The 22,331-nt window shown below is 45.1% G+C and overlaps 1 protein-coding gene across 2 annotated transcripts in view; it reads right to left on the bottom strand.

The window, feature by feature from the left end:
* The window catches only part of LOC119178529 (hemocytin), a 159,969-nt gene that overhangs the window by 11,474 nt on the left and 126,164 nt on the right, over positions 1–22,331 (bottom strand). For both annotated transcript variants that reach the window (XM_075889204.1, XM_075889212.1), the window contains 16 exons: positions 22,001–22,266; positions 20,801–21,018; positions 16,894–17,102; positions 15,705–15,899; positions 14,907–15,139; positions 12,177–12,378; positions 11,012–11,359; positions 9,570–9,740; positions 7,856–7,881; positions 6,694–6,862; positions 5,650–5,757; positions 4,786–4,986; positions 3,179–3,276; positions 2,908–3,024; positions 1,898–2,116; positions 331–423 (listed from right to left, as the gene is read on the bottom strand). In XM_075889204.1, coding sequence (XP_075745319.1) covers positions 331–423; positions 1,898–2,116; positions 2,908–3,024; positions 3,179–3,276; positions 4,786–4,986; positions 5,650–5,757; positions 6,694–6,862; positions 7,856–7,881; positions 9,570–9,740; positions 11,012–11,359; positions 12,177–12,378; positions 14,907–15,139; positions 15,705–15,899; positions 16,894–17,102; positions 20,801–21,018; positions 22,001–22,266 — 2,873 coding nt within the window. The remainder of the gene's footprint in view (positions 1–330; positions 424–1,897; positions 2,117–2,907; positions 3,025–3,178; positions 3,277–4,785; positions 4,987–5,649; positions 5,758–6,693; positions 6,863–7,855; positions 7,882–9,569; positions 9,741–11,011; positions 11,360–12,176; positions 12,379–14,906; positions 15,140–15,704; positions 15,900–16,893; positions 17,103–20,800; positions 21,019–22,000; positions 22,267–22,331) is intronic.

Here is a 22,331-nt window from a genome sequence, read left to right as displayed (position 1 = left end):
GTTGATATGAAAGCTGTGTATCGTTCCTGCCTGGCTTTCTGATTCCGCTGATCTACACGGTCACCGACCTAATCGTAACATTTGATATCAACCACACAGCTTGATGGCTTCTACGTACCAACATGCACCAATTAACATGTGGTAGAGGCCCCATTCGAAGAGAGACGACTTGTTACTTGCCTTTACAGTGCAATTTCGACGTTGTTATAACAGAGAGCAAATGATAGAGAAGGAAAGGTAGGGAGATTAACCAGTCCAGGTTAACAGTTTTGCTACACTACACGTTGTTCAAACGTTATTCGAAGTCTAAAGTTATACTATTGCCCTCACCTGATACAGCTTTCCTCCTTCTTCGCAGTACTCACGTACACAGCGACCACAGCAATCTCCAGAACCTGGAGTGGGCTCTACATATTTTTCACTCTGAAAAAGAAACGCAGATTAAAAAAAAAGTTGAACCAAATAGAAGTATTGCAACCTCTAAAAGTTTTGAAGTGTGCGCAAGTTGCGCTCGAATTCAAGAGGCCGCGAATGACAAGGAAGAGCTGGTGCAATGTTCCGTTTTTCAAGCAGAACTGACATTTGGATGAGTGACTGAAGTTTTGACATCTTTTTTTGACCGCGCAAGTAAGGTAAGGCCGAAAGAATGTAAAAAATATTTGACACCTCTTCCATCGTTTTAAAGCTTTTCTTTACAACATATTGTGTCCAATGTTATGCATGATTTATACTTCGACTTCTCCAAATAATTTTAAATCTGTCAAATGCACCCCATTGAGGGCCTAAACAGGAATTACTAAAGTTCGCTGAATGTTGCTTTTTATTGCAGCTAAAGTCATTCAAACCAGTTATGTAGATGCACTTAATGAAGTGTCAATGATATACTTGAACATGCGTACGATCGAACTTAGGGTTTCCTCTTTGATTACGGTGTTAATTGCAGAAACAGTGAGGTTTATTGATGTTAAATACAGTGATTGATCTTTACTCTTTTCATTGTAACCACTGCGTTTTTAAGGATTTATAGCTTTCTCCGAATAACATGGCACTGTTCTTTGCAGTTGTATTTCTTGGCTGTGCAAATTACAAGATGTCTTGAAGATGTGTATGTTCTTGTAATGTTTGGAAGACGACGCCAAAAGTTCAGCTGTTCTATATTACAGATACGAGAACAAGAAAAAAATGCATCTAGTCCCAAAAGAGCTTTTTGTTATCGTCGGCGCTCAGCCCTACGCATAACCGAGAACATGCGCGAAGCATCACATTGAGGTACCATGGTCTGTATGGAGGCGGCTAAAGCGAACAAAAATAAAAAAGAAACAACTGCGCTTTGAACGGTATGCAACAGAAAGGGACGAGAACAAATCTATTACTACATTTTATTAAAGATTATTAATGGCATGAGGATCGAGTGACACAGGCCTTGTTTCTCTCCCAAGCTCTTCACAGCACTCACTTTGGCTTTTTCAAATATCAAAGAATCCATTTTAAGAAACAAAACAGGTTCAAGACTGATAGTTCTGGTTCGAGTTAGGAGTTATAATAAATACATACATTATAATAGCACAAGTTTACTTAATAAGGTTAAGAGCCAATTAACTGTCACAAAGCTAATGTGAATTATTTGAATCAGTTCATTTTATGTGTTCCCAAATGATTTTGCTTCGAGCAGCTGGGATCTTTGCAGCACCTGTCGGAGCAGATCCCAACCACGTGCTTCTTTGTACGTGGCCTCCGAGATCGACTGCGATCCGATGCGAGCACCACTATGAAACGCCCAATTTAAAGATAAGGATTGCCTCGCGAATTTTGAATTTAAACAGTAAAGAATTACATTTGGATAAAAATTTAATTGAAATGACTCACGAGTACAGCAATTCCTTGAGTTTATGCTTACCGTTCGACAGGTGCTGTTGCAGATGTGCGCGAGCACCACTTTGACGGCTTCGCCCGTGGTGGACGACCTTTCGCAGCGGTACGAGCGGCACTTGCCTTCCTCGGGCAGCTTCCATTCTTCGCCGATTGAACGCGTCTGGCCACCGCCTCGGCACGCGGTGCGCTGCTGTTCCGGGCAGCACACCCCGAAGTTGCGCGAAGACGCCGAGTACTCGTAGTCCTGTGTGGGAGGCACAGCACGTGTCACCGGTGTTTACGCGTGCTTTTATGCGTATGTTTTTTCTTTTACTATGAGGTACACGAAGAAGCCGTTGGTTCGTGGTTTTAGCTATGAAGACTAATGCTTAAAGTGCAATTTGTTGAGCTAGTTGGTACATGCTTACTTAAATAAAAAAATAGGATCACCAAGGAAAGGTCCAACGCAGAAGGTGCAATTTCAATGCCCAATAGGAGCCATCACTTGTATACACGCACGTTCTATTAGCTTCGCACCGCACTGTGGATGTTAAGTTTTGTGGTTTGCTTTTTTTTCTTTCTTCCTCCAGGCTGCGAAGTATCGCTTCCCTAGTTTGCAATACCAGTATTGCAGCCATGTGTTTTCAGTTACGTAAACGACAAGGCTTTACAGAATCGTTTCTGTGGAGTCGTTTCTATTGGCATAATAATTCAGAACTTCACGGTACACTAAAAGCTAAGTGTAGACCTTCTTGCATTCTCGGTTAAAATAAATCCTGTTTAGCCAATAAATGAAATGCTCTAACACACACACACACATACATACACACACGCGCGCGCGCATGCACACACATGTGCGCGCTATGCAGGACAGGTACGCCTACGTGGGTAACTTTTGAGAGGCGCTTTATAAAAGCTGTAAAAGCTACGTTTTATTATTGATATTTTTTAGAGAGACATGGGAAACCTGGATGGATGTAACACACGCTCAAAAATAGGGCTGCACTGCTGGAGTGTTACGTCCATGCCAAATGCTCATACAGAGACTTCACTGACCTCACTGTCCTTCTGATGGCTTGGGCACACTTCAACTTTGCAGCTGTACTGGTACTGGTTGAAATGCTCAGTGCACGTGCAGTTGGTGCATAGGCCGTCTGTCCAGCTCGAGTCCACCTGCACGCATCCGGAAACGCAGTGAAGAATTTTCGCGAGCACTGGTGGTTTCATATACCACGGGAATGGAAGAAGGACGTTGAAAACCTGTTGTAGACTCGTACACGTATGCGAAGCACCATATACAGTCGCCAGCAAAGATGAGTATGCTCACCGGATACATCTTTTGGTAGCGCTGCTCGGGATGCAGCTGAACCTGCATGCCGTTCACAACCTTGTACTTGTGGATGTAGGCGCATTTGTTCTTGGGAACTGCAACGGCCAAAGAATCATTGGAGGAGTGAGAGCTTTGCTTGACAGTTGCGATCGGCGCAGCTTCTGTTCTAGGTAGGTTCAAAAAATTACAAACTGGAATCTTCACTTGTCTTGTCACAATCAGAATTTTCAAACGAGACAGAAAGATAGAAAGAGAAGGAATGAATAAAGATAGGGAGGTTAACTATACCACGTTTAATTTGCTACCTTACGCATGGTAAGAGGAGTAAAGGAGTAAAAGAGATAGATACAGGAGGAGATGAACATTACACACCCCGCACACAATGCAGGGTTTCAAAGTCGGTCGCTCAGTGATGTAGAAGGGATTGCGCGGCTTTCTGGGCTGATGTACCGCGACACCATGCGCCCACAATCTTTTTACGTGTAAAAGAACATGCCTGCAAGATCTTTTCCTGAGTAAAGAAGCGATCATCCAGTCTTCTCGAGGCACAATGGAGAGTCTGATGATCTTGTTCAATGTCCAACGAGATTCTTAAGAGCGTATAATGCATAGCGAAATGTGCACTGCCTATCGCTATAGCTCTATTTTATGTTTTTATACACAATGGTAGGCGCCGTCGGCATACTGAGCACTTGTAGAGACGTCACGGCGTGTAAAGTTCGTCACCGCCCTCTATGATCATGTGACAACTGGCCCAGCAGCTGCAAAGCTGCCTCCGAGCACAGCGCGCCAGGGAGCTTCGGCAGGTTCCACACAACGCCGGGAAGCTCCCCAGCACGATCGGTGGACTTTGTAAAGGTTCGGAGAGTATAACAGTGGCCATACGTAGCAGCTGCCATAGGCTCTCGACGTGATAATTAAGATTCAGGTGGTCGAAATTATCGCGACCAAGGCGTGCCAGTGCCTGGCAACGATATCGCTGTTTAGGCATGCGCATTCTCGCAGCTTGTTTAATTAGGTGCCTTAAACTTCCAACACGCCACTTTAATAGCATAGCCATGAGATGAATTTATTGAGCTAATTCTGCGAATGACTGACTGCGATAGCTAGCGCGTAATTTTTGGCAATGGGAACAAATAAACGTTAATTAGCTTTTCAATGAGTGCATTTTTCTGATCGAGAGCTCGAGCATACAGATGTCATCTTCACTGATATTATCCAGCCTGTAGCACTATATACCACGGTTATAGCGTTATTGCTCGATCTTGATTAAGCTGGTGACGGTGAACCGCTGTGAACGGGATCGAACTCACAACCTCTTGGTCAGCATACGTGCGCATCGTAACCATGATAACACCACGGTGGAATGCTGATCCAATTGAATATCCGGGAAATTGGGAAAGATAGTTACGATTCATTGCAATGGGGTAGCTATGTAGCGATAACGACGAAGACAGAGAAGTAACACTAAGTGCGAGCGCATGCTTGTCTTTTGTGAGCGTCGTGACTCTACGACAAGGTCATATAACAACCCATTATTTGACGAAGAAACGTAGCTCGATATTGTCAAGTAATACAGAACGTGTTTTACAAAGTGTACGTACCACACTTGTAGATGGTGCAGCATTCTCCGGGCGCGTTCTCCAGCTCAGTCTCGGGCGGACAAGTGGGTATTCCGGGGCAATTGTTTACGTTGCACCGCACAGACACCTTCTTGCAGCACCCCTTATCCTCTATGAATGCCTCCAATCCTGGTTCAAGGCCCACGGGCCACTGCAGTGGCGGACACCTCGTCTGGTCGCATTCTGCGAGGAAGAGAAACAAAGCAGCGACCAAATTTTCAAATTCAGGAGCAAAATTACTTTTATTCTTGTGTGAAACATCGGCTCCAACAACGAAGAAAGGTGTGATTTCTTCACGAGGATTTTTGACAATTTGAAACAACACAACGGCTGAGAAATTTGTAGTGGAGATCTTCAAGCAAACTTTACAACTCGATGATGATATATGTTGCTCAATATCGCCAGAGCGATTTGATGACCAAATAGCTTCCGCACATAATGTAGCCTTAAGATATGAGTTTTTTTTTTTAACGGAGGTCAAAAGGACGTACATTACACAGAGCTTATTGCACGTCACATCCGCCTGAACGCGACCAATTCATCACGGCAAGCCCGAAGTAAAATTCATTAACTTTAGTTCAGCGGAAAAGTTAGAAGTATCCGCTAAACAATAATGAATTCGCCGCAAAGCAGGGTATCTCGGACTCGTAAATTTTGCTCCTCGGGAAAAGTAAACGAGAAAACACACGTGTAATGTTGCGGTGGTGAATACGCGTGTTGTACGGCGCTCATGTGGCATAGGGAATGAGAAAAGAAGAACATAAAGAACAACTGCTCGTTCAATGTACAACAATGACACGTAAAGAACGGACGGAGATGAGTCCGGTACGTTCATCGGCAACTAACCGCAAACATGCGTCGGACATCCGGAGCTGTCTGTCTTGATCTTGGTTATGGCACCTGGTAGGCATACTACTGGTTCGGGTGCCTTGCAGGAGGATATCAAGTTGGCATCTGCAGAAAAGGGGAGCAATAAAATTAAGTCACCTGGGTGGAGCCGAAAGGCGCTAATATGTAAAACAAAAAGAAGAAAGCAAGGCTGCCTTATCGTGTTTTGAAATTTCATGCTGATTGTTATGAACAATGCGTAGAAATTATTCTTACGTGTCGTCGACAGGGCACATCGCAGCTGAAGGCGACGGAGGCGCTACTGTGGTTTTTAAGTAAAAACGAACTTGGACAAGCGGATAATGGCAATGATGTCGCTCACCCCCGAGGGTGATAAACTATATATGACTGACTGCGTGTGTGTGCTAAGTTATGCGATGCCTTTCTCTCTCTCTGCTCTCCGCATTTCATTCGTCCCTATCCCGTTTCCATGTGTAGGGTAACAAACTGGTTATTTTGAACTAGTTAGCTTTCCTGCCTTTCCTTGCCTACTATTTCCTCTCTTTTTCTAAACGATATAAACACTCAAGGAAAACAATGCGTTGGTTCCCGCACACAAACTGTACTACGAGAGCTCCAATGTCATCAATTTCATAATTACGGGTTGGTAACGAATAAGATCAAAGTTTTATTTTGAAACTTCGCACCAAAAAGTATGTCAGGGTGACGTTATGGATTTCAAAGTATTCTGGGTATCTAGGTGACATTAGCTCCCCGAAATTTCCTGAATCTCGGTATGTTAAGTCTACCACACCGTCTTAGTTTCTAATTATTACTGATTAGGAGCAATATATTACCTAGTAGATGCCATCAAGATGCAGGACATCGCAATATTTTGTGGAAGAATTCGAAGGGGGTGGATCCCGACAAATTCTCTTTTTTGTCTTTTTTTTCGCTTACCAAGCGCTTCCTCGCTACAAACTTTGTGACTTCAAATGGTGAAAGGGTTGTGCGCAAATATCATAAAAATGTGTTTAGTGTGCCTTTAATATGTAATACTACCGCAGAGGTAGGTCTCGCAGCAGGTCCCGTTCTGTTTGGGCAGCTGCTGCAGCTTCTCGTCGTCTCTGCACACTGGCGGCGGCGGGCAGATGATGCTGGTGCAGCGGATCTTCAGATTCTCGCCGCAGCCGCACGTCTCACAGGGGCTCACTTGCCACGATTCGCCCACCTACGGTTAGTGGTTGAAGACAAGCACGGTAAAGAATGGTACCCAAACTATACAGCACGTAGTCTACGTGGTCTTTTTTTTCCGCTTTCAGAACCCTGCAATATATTGCATCTATACATTCCTAATCTTATGGAATCAGGGCAGAGAAGCTACTTTGTGCGATAAGATCTAAGTGTTGTGAACGTAGTTTATCGTGAAATGCTCACGTGAAGGATGTTAGCACCCAGCGAGGTGAAATTACTTAGACAGCATTGATCACAAATCTTATGGCCGTTTGCCAAAGCAAAAGTTCAACGGGTACGTGGAAGTAGGAAACTTGCTAGACGTTTCCGGTTTTGAGGATATGAGAAAAAAGGCTATAAGGAATCTGCGGAAAAAATATAGTAAAACAGCTGAAAGTCTGGCGATGACAAGAAAAAACGCTTGCAATGAAGATAACCCTCTTGTTTTGAGCGGTGTAATAAGGTATTATTTACAGATTGATATATATTGGACGTGAGGATGAGTTTGGTCACACCCGCGAACGCCAGATTTCAGTAGACATCGTCATGATCTCCCGAAGCAACTCTAGAAAGCATGGGCAGGTGCTGCTATCAATGCCACCTTTCTTTCATCAACCATTCCTTGCTCTTACAAAATAGTTCTGTGCCTGCGCCACGAGCCTGCGTAGAAGCGAATTTGTAGAGTTTCACCTATCACGCGTATTCCGGTTCGAAGGTTAAACCCACGACCAACAAGAATTGAAATCAGACAACAGTTAAAGCCACAGCGAAATGAGTACTCACGAAAACATGACAGCCTAACTGCAGCGTATTTACAGGAGAATAAAGGCACTCTTGAAGTGGTATTTATTGCAGATATGCAGATAGGTAAGCTGAAACATATGAACACAATAATTTGACAGTGTTCTACGACGAAGGTCATATAACATTTATCAGAATTCCCTGCGTGAAAGAAAGAAATTAAAAGCGGATGACAAAAATGAGGGCTTACCAGGTGTCCCTGGTCGTCACAGGACTCTGAAAGTAGTAAAAGAAAAATGACAGCTTTTTGTTTGAACAAAAAAAAAATCGAAGTTTCACTGCAAGGGCAAAGCGGTGAATAAGATAACAGCAAATTGGAGTAATATACGAAGGAAGGCCGCTAACTCTTTCGGATACAAACTTGCGTATCTCTACAAAACGCTGAAGAGAATGCAACCTATCCAGAGAGAGGTGCAGTTTACGAGCTGTTAGTATCGCCTAAACACATAGCGGTGAGAGCCCATCGCGTATGCGAATCGTCTAACGATGCCTACCGAGATAGCGCGCATGCCAGCGCTCCCGACTGCTCCTTTTTTATCCATGTTCGTAGTTACAGGTTGTGCGACGCAGCTTATCTCTTCTCCCTTTCCCGACGACGCCGAAAGATGGGTGGGCAATTTCCTCTTGGCTTCGCAAGACATCAACGCCGGGCATTGCACTGTTATTGCATGTGCCCTTTGTGCGACGAAACGGCCGGCTCTTTTCACTTCAGTTTCAGTTACGCTTATCGCCAGTGCTAGTACGCAGAACATAAGCTGCGCGGGTGATGTCATTAGTTTAATTTTATACCGAGCATGACGGCGACGAAAAAAAAACACCTAGAATGACCATACAATTCCTATTGCAATGAACGAAAGATTAACTCGCATGCAAAGAACAGTTGAGAAAATGATTACTCCTTTGGCTTGTGTACAATGGTATATCGTTATTCAGCATAGTCAAGTGCAAATACGCACGTCCGCATGTTACACGCAACATGCACTTTTTCAATACCAGCTTTGCTCATAACTATATGATCCCGCTATTACAATAAACTATGGCGTACCTAGGCATTAAAAGTGTCCCCAAGACTGCAGACCTCTGTATATAAAGACCATCATGTTTGTGTGAATATCAGTATTATACTGTGAAGCTTCCCCAACCTTTTGTGCACACACTTGTACAGGATAGCCACGTTTTGCTTCATTAAAGTTGTATTTCGAGCGGTCTTCCGTGCGAACCTTCATTCGTGCAGAGACTGCTGCCCAAGACGAAGCTCATTATTCGTCCACGAAAGTGGGTACTGCTAAAAAGCTGCGCTAAACATACGTAAGCAAGAAAATTTGAGGATTGTTTTTTTCAGCTGCGATGGTCACGCATGTTTTTTGTCTTTTTCTTTGTTTTCACCAAAACACTGGATCATGATAGCTAGGGTCATGGCAGCTTGGCTATAGTGACCACACGACTTACGTATACGCTGTTGTGTCCGTGATTAGGAATGTGTATATCAAGATGTCACTAAAGATACATCGCACCCACATGTATACAAAATTATGATTTGTCCACCCTGAATATTTACGCTTGTGTTTGCGCAGTTCTGTCATCGCCTTCTAGCGCTGCGCAATAGCGTATATCGAAGAATCTCGATCTCTACGTCGCAAAAGCATAAAATGTAGTCTGCAGACGTTGCAAATGTCGTTGCTACACACTGCGGTCTTATCTTGCCCGATAGAGATAATTGTCGACAATCTTTTGTACACTTGTGTTTGTAAAATTAAGTGAACTTTCGGTCACGGAGTCATCTGTGTACAAAAAGAGTCACCTGTATTGACTTTCTAGTTACGAAGTTGCACACTTTGACGCAAAACTGTGGAAATCGCGATGTCTGTCTGGTCAGCGCGCTATCACTTTCATCAGCTGCTCACCGCAGTGCCTGGCGTCGACGCATTCGCCGTTCTTGAGGACGAAGCCACGCTTGCAGAAGCACGAGTAGGTCGGCATCACGGGACACGCGCTATCCGGCTCCTTGTAGTTGGCGCACGTCTTGGGGCAGCCGGTATCGCAGCGCAGTTCCATGTTTTTTGGGCAGCTGAAATCTGGACGCACGGGAGGAAAGAAAGTCACAACAGTTACAAACACAGGGCGTTTACAAAGAAAGATCATGTTTCTAACAAATGAAAAATAAAAAAAACATGTTTTTTTTAAGTTGAGAAATCGCGTCTTATGCATTGTAAATAAACTTCTGGCTTGAGATCCGTGCATGGATTGGACATTTATTTCTTAAAATTTCCCAGAAGAGTTGTACAACCACACCAATTTGTTTTTTCCTACTATACATGCACGGACGTTTTGCCTTCATCACTTATAAATTAAAGCATCCGGTCAACTACGCTATAAGCGAAGGTACGGCGTCATTACCCTTTTTTCACCGCACAAACTCTATCAGACATATGAGTGTCGAGCAGCTTTCGACCGCCGAAGTAGATGCCATGTCTGTAATATGTTGCACTGCAGTGTCTTCTTGGTTTCTGCGCATAAAGGCGTATTAATGTAAGTGTTTTTTTGTTGTTGTTGTCTCGTGTGTTCACGTGGTTCCTTATGCATTCTGCGTGCAGTGCAATAGTGTGCAAGTGCAGTGGCCAAATAGCTTTGCTCCCGTTTTCTGATATTGACTATGCACTATTCAAGGGTGCCTTGCTCTTGGCTACTCTTTAGGCTTCTAATGGCTACTAGGACCAACTGTGTCAAATATTAATTTATTTTTAATTGACGAAAACGCCAGCGAAACTATGTCACTTTTGCACTAACTTGTAAGGCTGAATAGTGGGGATTGAAAGATTGAGAGAGAAAGAAGAGGAAAGCGAGCACATGACAGAGTAAAGTATTTTTTCGGGACCACCCGGTTCTTGGCCTATCCCCTAGCGTGGGTGGGTGCCTCAGATTCTAGGCTCTGCTCTACTCTCCTCACACAGCCAGTCCCAGGTCATCACTCTTCCATGGTACGTGACATCAATGTTAGCGTGCCTGCCTTTCCTTCACTACCATTGCTTATATCTTGCGTGGTAAATCATATTTTATGCCTTAAAATTCTCGTCATGTCTTTCCTGAATGATCAGCTCGTGGGGTGCACAGCATTGAAACGTGTTCTAGACGCGGCGTGTTTTGGCGTCGGCAGAAAAAAAAAACAATAACGGCCCTATTCACTTTGTTGCTATACTATAATACGAAACGTTGCAGCATTGACGAAGACAAGTCCACTTGCGAAAACGTTGGCTCCAGCAACATCCCGTGTTCCAAGAATTTTTCATCAAACAAGCTCAAATCGGTACAGTGAACGATCGTGACTTGCGACGGTATCATTGCGTACCGCATCCGGAGTCCTGCAGCCACCGGTGCACAGACACCCCAGCAGTGGCGCAGCAGTGCTCGGCGTACTGCAGCTTGGAGCGGCACACCGAGGCGCTCAGGTTGCGAGAGTAGCTGGCGTCACTGAGGCAGGCCTTCTGGTACGCGTCGGGCTCGACGTACAGCTCGCACGCGTTCTCCTGGAAGCGGCACACCTCCGGAGGCACCAGCCGCTGGCTCGACGAGCGCAGCACCGTGCAGATCTCGGGACTGCCCTCGACCAGCCAGCTGTAGGCGAAGTCGCGCACCTCGGCCACCTGGTAGCCACTGCGGTGCTGGAGGTCGTTGCTCTCGTCCAAGTCACAGTCGCCTGCAAGCACAGCCACGTGGTACTCGCACATTTAAGTAACGCAAGCCGAGGTACTTCTGACCTCTGACCACTCAAAGCTGCATTGGCGCGCGCATTGTTCAGCTTGGTCAACATTGGTCGGCAAGTCCATTTCATGTTCCTGTCATGACAGCGACTGTGCTACTTTTCACTTAGAGTGTATTGAACCAAATGACCGCGATAAAAGCCATATTTATAGCCCCACAAGTTCCCACCAGTTTAAGTTAATAAAAGAAATGGCGTATCCACCTGGTCTAGTTTCTCATAACTAAAGCAGAATAAGCGGTAGGTTTCAGTAAAAGGTAGACAGGGTTCCGACTCTTCACATAAAATAAGTTATTGATATAACTTATAAAAACCTTAAGTGACATTGCCTATATGTTTTGATATGATTTCATATGTAACTATTCGTTACACTTATTTATTTATTTATTCATTTACTTGCTTATTCTTGCACATGTTACTTAAAGACTTGGCGTGTTCAGCGAAAAGTGTTCGAACCACGAAATCTAAGCAGACATTTTTTTTTTCTTCAGGGATTCTCCAATCAACAGGACCAGTAAGTTGATATGTGAATTGTGCACAAAGCAGAACGACCACTCTAGTTCAATATGCAAACCCGTAATAACACACAAAAACACTTTCAATTTCAACATAACTGACATCAGGGGAGCGCACAAAGTTTCACAGTTGATTCGAGAGGTGCCATTATGATTGTTACCCAACATAGTGTCAAACATTTGATTAATGTTTATGGCCGAGAAGAAGAACGGGCCCGGACCAGCGGGGACTGACTTACCACAAAGGCCCGTCATCTTGCCGGAGTACGTGAACGAGGGCACTTCGATGCTGAAGCCGTAGTTGAGTTCGAAGTAACGCACCACGAGATTGATCGCGGGCACGTACACGACCGTCGTGCGACCCGGCACCCAGGAAATGTTGAATCCTCGCTGGCTCCACGGGAACTCCTTGTCTTGAAGTTCCCTGTCGTCAAACTGAACCTGGACATGGGAAAGCGGTACCGCTGTCACTTCGTTGTCTCGAACAAGGTTCTTACATAGGTGGTCCATAATCAAAACGAAATTTATCTGAATCAAGTTGAGAAAGGTAGTAGAGAGAGATACAGTTGAGGAAAAGGGAGGGCGACTGTTGAAACATCTGGTCTGCGATACTGCAATGAAACGGAGGAGAAGGGGAAAGAAAGATGTGGAAAAAGGAGCAGAGGAGAAAACTGGCAAAGAAGGTTTCATCATAATCATTGTGGTGGGATGATCGTAGTGCCGGACAAGCTGTGAACACCCTCACAGTGACCCTCTGTTTGGATGTCAAAGAGACGTCATTAAAGAAAAGGTCTGTTTCACCGCTAGGGCGAAGCAGTGAACCCGACAACAACCAATTGGAGTGCTATACGAAGTAAGGCTAGCCACTAACTCCTGTAGCATCCGACCTGGCCGTAACTCAACAAAACGCCTAGGTGAGGGAACGCACCTCCTGCAGAGAGTGAAGCCACCGTTGCGAGCTATCTGTCACTCCATCGCAAACCATGCGTTGAGACGAGCGCATACAAAGGCATGAGCCGTCTTGTCGCTCCTGTCGAGATAAGCGCGCACAGCAGCAACGCACGTGGCGGGACACCTGCCCCAGTACGTGCGTTGCGGCTGTGCGAGTAGCGCGTGAACAGGTAGAGCCGTTCCATGCGCTCGCCACACAGCCGCAACGCACGTGCCGGCACACCTGCCGCAACCAAGCGGAGGGTGAAAGAGCGTCGCCAATTGGCTTATTCGTCCCCCGCTTGCGTGCGGCAAGGGTCCCGGCACGTGCGTTGCGGCTGTGCGGCGAGCACGAGTAAAGGGTATAAAGTGCGCATTTATGTAGCCGCTCCTCCACTCCATGGGCCGTCGTGCGACGAAATACAGGCGGCGCGCTTCTTCTCAGCTAGCTATAAGCATTCATCTCCTGCGATCGCACGCTCTATATGGTACATATTTGTACTTTACATGGAACATTACAGCGGTAGCTACACCGACGGCAAAAAGTGACTGAGAGCGTATAGATATGCTTTCGGCAGATATATCACTACGATGAGATCCAGCTATATGAAATTCGCTCAATAACAAGACTTAGTTCGGCATATCCTGTAAAGCAATATGAAGTTTTGGATAATTTACCTTATTATCGGTGTTAATTTCTCAGTGCAAGTTGACTTCACGGCATTTTTTTAAACAGTGCCAGGATGGTGAATTGGCAATACGCAGGGAATTTTTTTTAGTTGTTTTACTTTACTTTCGCGCAGTTTCTCGATAGTGGCGCAGGTTATATGAAGGGGTGAGTTTTAGCAAGAAAATATGATATCAATGTTAACAGCGACTCAAGTTTGTAAGAGAAAGCTAGCATACTCATCGGGAATCGGAAGCATCGAGTGAATTGTGCCAATAATCCTGGCGTTGTTTTTGAATACTATAGTCAGTGCACTGCTTGCGATGATCAATGCAGAGGGGATATCAGCCTTTTCTCTTCGTGGGACTGTGTTGATTATCGCCAGTTTCTTGAAAAATAGCCACATTATTCCACTCTCGGCATCTATTGCGTAAAAAAAAAAGGGAGCAGGGAAGCGAACGGCGACCCCGCACGACAACTGACACGACGAGGAATCAGGAGAGAAAGCATGCGATGGCAAGCGATAATTACTATTCGTCTTGCTGGCACTCCCTAATCAAACCGCGCAGTCTCCCAGTTCCATGCGCGAAAGTATACCCTTCCGTGAGCAGAATCCAATTCCTTGTGAGGAAAAGCGAACTTCTTGGATCGTATCGCACTGCCCAATATTTGATATATCAAATCTTCCCGCTATCTTTGTTCAATGTAGCCGTAAACTTTCCTGTTAAACCCCACTTAAAGGGACTCTAAAAAGAAACAATGACTCAGTTTAGATTTATAAAATGCACTCTGAGCACTCTAATGCTATAAGTTTCACTGTCATATAGTAGGAAGGTTAAAGTTTCATCTTTAAATGTCGCGCCAAAATCTGCGCGTGTGATGTAGCAAATTTCTAAATGTATTTTTTCGCATTTTCCCGACATTGGATCAATTAAATTTTCCGAAGCTTCATATGCTGGGTCTAGGGCACCCACAGAAGACAATGTACTTCATTTTTACCGAGTTGGAGCTATGTAGGATCCAGCAGACGCCTTCGAAATTTACTACGCCATGGGGTTTGGTGGGGGAACCTCACAGTGCTGTCTCAACTCCCCTTTTCTCTTCACATATTTTCTCGTTCACCAAACATCATGTCGCTGTAAGAGTGGTGTTTTAGAAATTGTGAAGTTGTACTTTACTTATACGCGAAAAAATCTTTATGCTTATTAGTAAATATTTAAAGCATTGTCGTGTTGAAAAATAGTTTGATATAAAGGATAATTTCATTTACCCAAGTTCTATGTAGTCGGGTCTGACTGTAGCGTACGAGTGCTATCTCAATAATGAAAAAAAAACAGTTGGGTAGTATAAAGTACATCGTCGTGGCACCTACCCTCTGCCCTCTGGAGACCCTAACGTGGTTGTCGCCATAGCTGATAATGACGCCTTGCGTGCAAGTCGTGCGGGGCTCCTCGGGGCACTCGACATTGACGCCCACGACTTGGAAGTCGAGCGACTTGTCGCCCGAGATGTGCTGCGCCAGGACGTAGCTGCAGTTGCCCTGGAAGTCAAACGTGCGGCCGTCGAAGCTGATGTAGTTGGGGTCGCCGTGACCTCGGCACACGCCTGCGTAAACACAAGATTGGCGATCACGCCCATGGCAGTGCGACCTATAAGCTCGAAGTGGTAACGTAAAGTGAAAGAGGCCGGCACGGGAATATCCGTGCCACTTCTCTGTGTCGCGCGCTCAACCGCAGTGGTCTAGTGGCTAAGGTACGGAAGTGCTGATCCGCAGGTCACGGGATCAAATCTAGGCTGGGGGGGCTGCGTTTTCGATGGAGGCGAAAATACTGTACGCCCGTGTGCACAGATTTGGGTGCACGTTAAAGAACCCCAGTTGGTCGAAATTTTCGGAGCCCTCCACTTATACGGCATCTCTCATAATCATATGGTGGTTTTGGGACGTTAAACCCCACATTATCTATCTATCTATCTATCTATCTATCTATCTATCTATCTATCTATCTATCTATCTATCTATCTATCTATCTATCTATCTATCTATCTATCTATCTATCTATCTATCTATCTATCTATCTATCTATCTATCTATCTATCTATCTATCTATCTATCTTTCTATCTATCTATCTATCTATCTATCTATGCGAGAACACACGAAACGATGCTCACAGTCGTGACACATGCTGGGCGGCACGCAGGCGTCCCCTCGGCGCACCAATCCCAGCGGACAGAAGCATCCGGCCACGCACTCTTCGGGGCATTCCTCGGCGGTGTTCTTGCTCCGGTGCACGTTGTCGCACGTGGGCTCGCACTCACTCGAAGGACCGCACTCGCGCCACTCCATGCCGGCTGGGCATTCGGGCGCTGTGGGCAACGTGTGAACGCAGGTGGTCACCACCGGCACAACATTCGTACACTGTCTTTTGAACTTGCAGTATACGTTTACTCGCGGTCAACAACCTGCTTAGCCACTGTATAGTATACAAAATTAATGTCTATTTCTAGCTTGAGCGCGCAGGAGTAGCCTCATCCCCCACCTCCCCGTATTTGTGCATTTTGTATGAGTATACGTGCACACACATGTAAACACTTACGTACATAAGCAGAGTGACCCCCCGCCCCGCCTTTCCTCAAAATGAATATTTGTGGCCACACCCCTGCTTCAACGGTAAAAGCACCTTGGTTCTTTGTTGCAGCCAGCTCCTTGATCTTGTGGAAATTCCTTCTGCTCTATTCTACTAAACTCTTATAATGAATCGTTCACGGCTGGCTGATTTTACGGATAACGCGGACGAAATGTCTCTCTTGCTACTGACAATATGTGGAAAGCGTGAAACAGATATACGGGAAAGGAATCGGCACAATGTTTATGCTCAGCTACCGGGACGAATAATTGTGCTTGTATGTCGGCGAAATTGTGAACGTCCTGTCAAAATACTAAGCCACCTATATAATCAATACACTCAAACAGATGTTCAGCACCAGTAAAGGTCGAGCAATAATTTCGACGCCAGAAAAGTTCGCATATGTCGCCTGCGCGCTCACAATTCTTGCACATTCACGGGAAATATTTATTGACGAGCAAATATACAGCTACTTCAAGTTGTCCATCACGGTCATTTTGAACGCACGTTTTGCGTGCCGGCTACATATGGCAGGAGCAAACGGGTTTGTGCAATATGGCTATGTACGCCTGCTGGTATACACGAATTCGGATACGAGCGTATCAGAGCCCAGGAATCAAGGACGCTTCTTGCGGATGCTGTCCCAGGACATTATACAAACATTGAGACGAGTTGCTTTCGCGTGCATGAACGGTAACGGCAACGATATACAACAAGCACCGACTGTTGCTCACCGCATCCAAGAGACAATCTCCACTCTGACGCAATTTGGCTTCGCACAGCAGCTTTGCACGTTGACACGAATCCCTCGATGGCGTTGCACATGCACTTCTTGACGTCATCATCGCCGGAAGCCACGCAGTCGCACACCTGGTCTGCACACGTGCTCACCGATGACTTCAGCAGGTTCTTGTCTTCGGTGCAGCGGGACAGTGGCGGCGCCCTGAAGGGGTGAAACAATTGTGTAGCTAAAGTTAGACGATTGGTTGCACGAGATGATGTAAGGAAGTAAGTTGCTTCACGCAAGTTCTTAATTACACAAATGTTAAAAACACGTTAGTCAACCTTGAAACACTTCTTCTCTCAGTTCCCCGTCAGCAACGTGTACCGTGTCTTACTTTGACGCTGTAAATTTAATGGGGAAAATTTACAACTGGCTCTCGGTGTTGGCCAACCCCTGCTCCGCGGTTCCATCTAAATTTGATTGCGATAAAGCATTGGTGCATTTCCGAGCGAATTATCAGACGCGTAATATATTAGTCCATCAAATCGATGCATACAGAAACATTCAACCTTCCAAATATTGTTGAAATTAATATACTTTCTTCGAAAAAGGCTAACAAAATGCAAACGCGGAGATTATTTCCAAACGAAAAAAAATCTGAAACCTGCACATCTCACATGTACACGGTCCTTTAGGAAAGGGAATATTGCCATTCATCTGTTTATCGTGCAAAAAACAACAGAAGAAAACCTACACGGATTTTTCAGGAGAACCTTCAAGCTGAGAAAAATTTGTTCTTCCTGGTGCCGGGTCAACTACAAGCTATCTGAAGGTATCGCTGTGAACTAGGAATATCTTGTGTCTGAAAAATATGTATGAAGTACCTTGTAGCTGTGCACTATGAACCGGTGTATTTAAAAAAAAAGCAGCTTCGGCGACATTCACTGTCAAACAATATTTCATCCCTTCAAGCCCCCCCATTCCCCTGAAACTCTGCGTTCAATTTAAGCCGTTAGAGAGCATTTTTCCTATTCATCATCCTTCTCCCATCACACTGGGTTGTTCAGAACTTATTTGCCATATGTGGTTTGTCACTTGCGCAGTTGTAAGACCACCACCAATAAAAAGGACGATGATGAGAACATAAAAAAGGGTGTGTTTATAGTAATAGTCGTGCATGTGTCGTGACCAAGTCCTTTCCATTGCCACACGCAAAGTTGTCTAGACCACAGGCCATCTCTCTTCGCATGCTTCAGACGATAACATACTTTAGCCTCGATTCACTGTCACGGCGTAAATGTATTATTTTACCTACCATGGCAATATGCAAATATTGAAGTAGTTATAAAAACAAATTCAACAAAAAGAAAATCCGTCGTTATCCCTATATCCATTGTGCTGCAAGCTAACTTATAGAGATTCAAAGAGAACACAATCTTTATTCGAGGTTGTAGGTCGTATACATGCGCTCAAACAGGATGTTGTGCATCGTAAGGAATGCGTCACGGTTTACACAGCATGAATGTGCCGAAGAGTATTATCAGTCGTTTCCGCCGAGTACGAGATGCAATAAACTGCCACTTTGCTTATTATCGTGCGTCTATATCATGGTGATCGTACAGCACTGCTTGCATAGTAAGCAGTTCAAGATAGCCACGTTCTGAGGAAATAAGCGCAATAAAGGGCTCAGTGCGAAAACAGGGCGCTTTATAACGATGACTAGCCTTATACTGTCGTTCGATAAGACATCTCACGACACCGATAAAAGCTTAACACCCTTTCTACACTCGACCTTCTACAAGCTTCAAGAATATTCACGAAAAAATCGGCCCCGTTTCTGCATGATAATCTCCATGTTAATCTGCAAATGTCGTCGAAAGACGATAGTCTTGCATCTGAAAAGATTGAACAAAACGTTTATTTGATGTTATGCGCAAGAAAATTCGTGAATGGTATTTTGGAAGCGCTCCGTTAGAGTGCCTCAAGCGTGCAGCGGATGCACTCGCTTGCACCAAGTCACGTCACACGCGAGACACCAGCGCTATCTGGCTGGTGTCTTGGGAAACGAAACGCGTGGCTCTGAGACAGACGTGCGCGCCCGTCTCCGATGTGATAAGGTGTAGAACGCAAGGAGACGGGTAGGTGCCACCACCGTGTCGTCTTAGCAAATCGTTGGAAACACTTCCCTTTTCGTGCAAGCGTTGCATGGTCAGCACCGCGTGATAAACGCTACGGTCTTTAGAATAACTTATGTATGCTTCTTTCTAGTAAAAGACGCACATACATTGATTGATTGATTTGTGGGGTTTAACATCCCAAAACCACCATTATGAGAGACGCCGTAGTGGAGGGCTCCGGAAATTTCGACCACCTGGTGTTCTTCAACGTGCACCCAAATCTGAGCACACGGGCCTACGACATTTCCGCCTCCACCGGGAATGCAGCTGCCGCAGCCGGGATTTGAGCCCACGACCTGCGGGTCAGCAGCCGAGTACCTTAGCCACTAGACCACCGCGGCAGGGCAAGACGCACATACAGAATATATACGTGTTGTTATGGTGCCTCAGATATGCGAGATAATTGCTTTTCGATAGACGATCGCACGAGTATGAACGCTGCACCTTGAGCAACATTGACGGGCGCTGCGGATGGGGTCGGCCGTTTAAGGTATGCGCTGGTGCCGTTTAAAGTGTCCGGTAACGTGAGGGGTGAACAAACAGATAAATGAACTGACAGACAGACCTAAATTTTTGCATTGAAGGTCCCCAAGAAAGACTATCGTCTTTAAAAAAAAACAATGTATGAAAGGCAGAAGTGTACACACGAGGGCTCGTTTTCTGTGTTAGACAATAATAATGAGATATGACAGACAGGCATGTCAAGGAAAGTATAGGAAATGTTATATAAGGTAATTATAATTGTGAAGAAATAAAAGTGGATAAAAAGATAACTTGGGGCAAGTTATCTTTTCGTCCAGCTTCATTTCTTCCCATTTACGTTACATTTACTTCTAATAACATCCCCTATACTATCTCTGGCAATATTGTCTCTTAGATCTCATCAATACTGTTTTTTCTCTTAGATCTCATCAATATTGTTTAAAAAACTATGTGTAACGTTGCAAAGTTATAGCGTGCTATTCACGTTAGATTACTAAGGTACATGAGAAAAGGCGATGTCAACAAATGCACAACATATCAGCCATTCAGTCTATTTGTATTCAGCCATAATGTAGGAATCATCTCATGCATAGAGTTAAACAATCGCCTCAAATAAATATAAATTTTCGTGCCCCTATAGTCCATTCCCATGGTATAAATATACTGAAGTCAAAATAAGGCGTTCTTTTCTTTGAACAGTACATTCTCATAGGAAGAGATAGTATCGGGTTGACGTTCATGGAAAAGCATGAATCCGGGAGTTTCCTGTGTTGGAAACTTATCACGAAAAATACAACGTTGATCAGTGGGAAGTGTGTTCTCTAATCCTGGAAGCGGAAGTTGCTTCAGCTGACTAGTGGTAGAAAGCTGCTTGATTTTGAACAGGTAGTTATAACTCGGTTTTAGAACGCAAGGGCTATGCACTCACATGCCAACACCAACAGATCGAGGAGAGAGAGAAAGATGTGGAGTTCAGCGGGGGTAACGCCAAAATTAGAGAGCCCACAAGCAAAGCCTTAACACACAAAGCTCAGGCATGAACATTTTCAGTAGTTGTTCTTTGCCTATTGCCAAACCTTTATTTTTTTTTCGGACTAATTCCCGATCACATTTCATTTTGATAACCGGGCAAAAAATATACGCCCTGATTGTAAGCGAAATATCTAACTTTCACAAAGTGTCAAAAAATGTTGAGATGGTGATCGAAACCAGCGATCAATAACTAAGTCGGGATAATGAGCCAATCAGTCGACTCACGCAATTCTCTGGCACCACCTCTCGGCCTTCTCACGGGTTTCCTTGGGACACGTAGGCTGCTTGCAGCTGAGAGCCGCCGCACCGGAGGTCGCCCAGCTTTTGGCGAAGTCCTGGGCGTTATCCACAAGCCTGCTGTCGGGCGTCCGGAACTCGTTGCTGGCGTCCCAGTCGAACAGGCCACACAGGCCACTCGTCTTGGACGACAGGCAGTCCGAAACCTTTGGCACGGATAAGGAGAGGAAAGGACACTATATCTCAACGGCACGAAGACATCACGAAAGCTTCGTGATGGTGAAGGTAAACGTGGTATTAACAGGTATTAGGCACACCATGCAGACAGGCTGGCCGGCGTTTCGATGTAGGTCTTTGATAGGTCGCCCCATAGAAACGGTGGCCTGCCTGTCTGAGACGGGATGTCCCCGTTTATACAATTTTAATTTCACAGAGTATCCCTTTAGCTAGCTTCCCGTCTTCACACTGCGTTTTGAAAAGTAGTATAACTCAAACCTCTATATAACGAACCCAGGCATAACGAAATATCGGTAGTAACAAAATAAATTAATAATTGTGTTGCAGTAGATATAGCCTTTAAAATATACCTTTATATTTTTATATAACGAACTTGCTCTTTTGTAAGATGTAAATTTGCTATAATGCAGTTTATAGTTAACAACATGGCGAGTCCTTGAAACTAATGAACGCCGTGCGAGCGAGAGTGCGGAAAATCATCGATTAGCCAACTTTTCTTTGGTATACAAGAACTTCATTTTGCAAATGAGGCTTAAGGTGGTTTTACTTTTATTATTTTTTTTTCGCGGCACACCTATACAATCGCTCAGTTCTTTGGGGTGGAGGCGCTACGCCAGGAATGTTGTCACCGATCGGTCATATATTGCAATATGCTAAATAAGACATCGTAATAACGTTGCGGGCCATGTTTATTTCACACGTTCGCGACGCAGCCCTTAGCTGAACTGTATATTTCACCTGGGTTACGTTGGTTTCACTTGCATTCGCTGTACTATTACGCAACTGACAAGTACGCTTTGCGGGGAACATATACGGCTACGCTTTACGCAAATTCGACAAAATGAGGTCGCACATGCATTAAGTGTGAGTGAAATGTCTTGCCAGATCGATTCGTAACATCAATAGAGAACAGAAGACGACCTAGAGAACAGAAGCCCATCCTCGACTCACCGAGACCTTGACGGTGCGGCGCTCGTCGAAGGCGACTTCGAAGTTGTGGCGCACCGACGTGAAGACGAGCCGCTGCCCGCTGCGGGCCAGGTGCACGTCTCCGAGCCTCTTGCTGACGGCGCCCAGGTTTCGCACCGACACGGGCTTCCCATTGACGCTCACTTCGGACAGCGAGGGTCCCAGCTTGACGAAGGTGCCGTTGCACATGATCGACACCCACGCCTCACACACGTCAGTGGCGCCACTCCTTGAGCAGCGACGGTGGGCTGCCGCACAGAAATTATCGCACATATATCGTGTTTCTTGCAGGTGAAACATTGCTATACTGAAG

This window comes from Rhipicephalus microplus, chromosome 1 (assembly GCF_043290135.1).
Source record: "Rhipicephalus microplus isolate Deutch F79 chromosome 1, USDA_Rmic, whole genome shotgun sequence".
Classification (NCBI taxonomy): domain Eukaryota; kingdom Metazoa; phylum Arthropoda; class Arachnida; order Ixodida; family Ixodidae; genus Rhipicephalus; species Rhipicephalus microplus.
The sequence above is the reverse complement of the archived record's forward strand: the minus strand, read 5'-3'. Positions and strand labels throughout refer to the sequence as shown.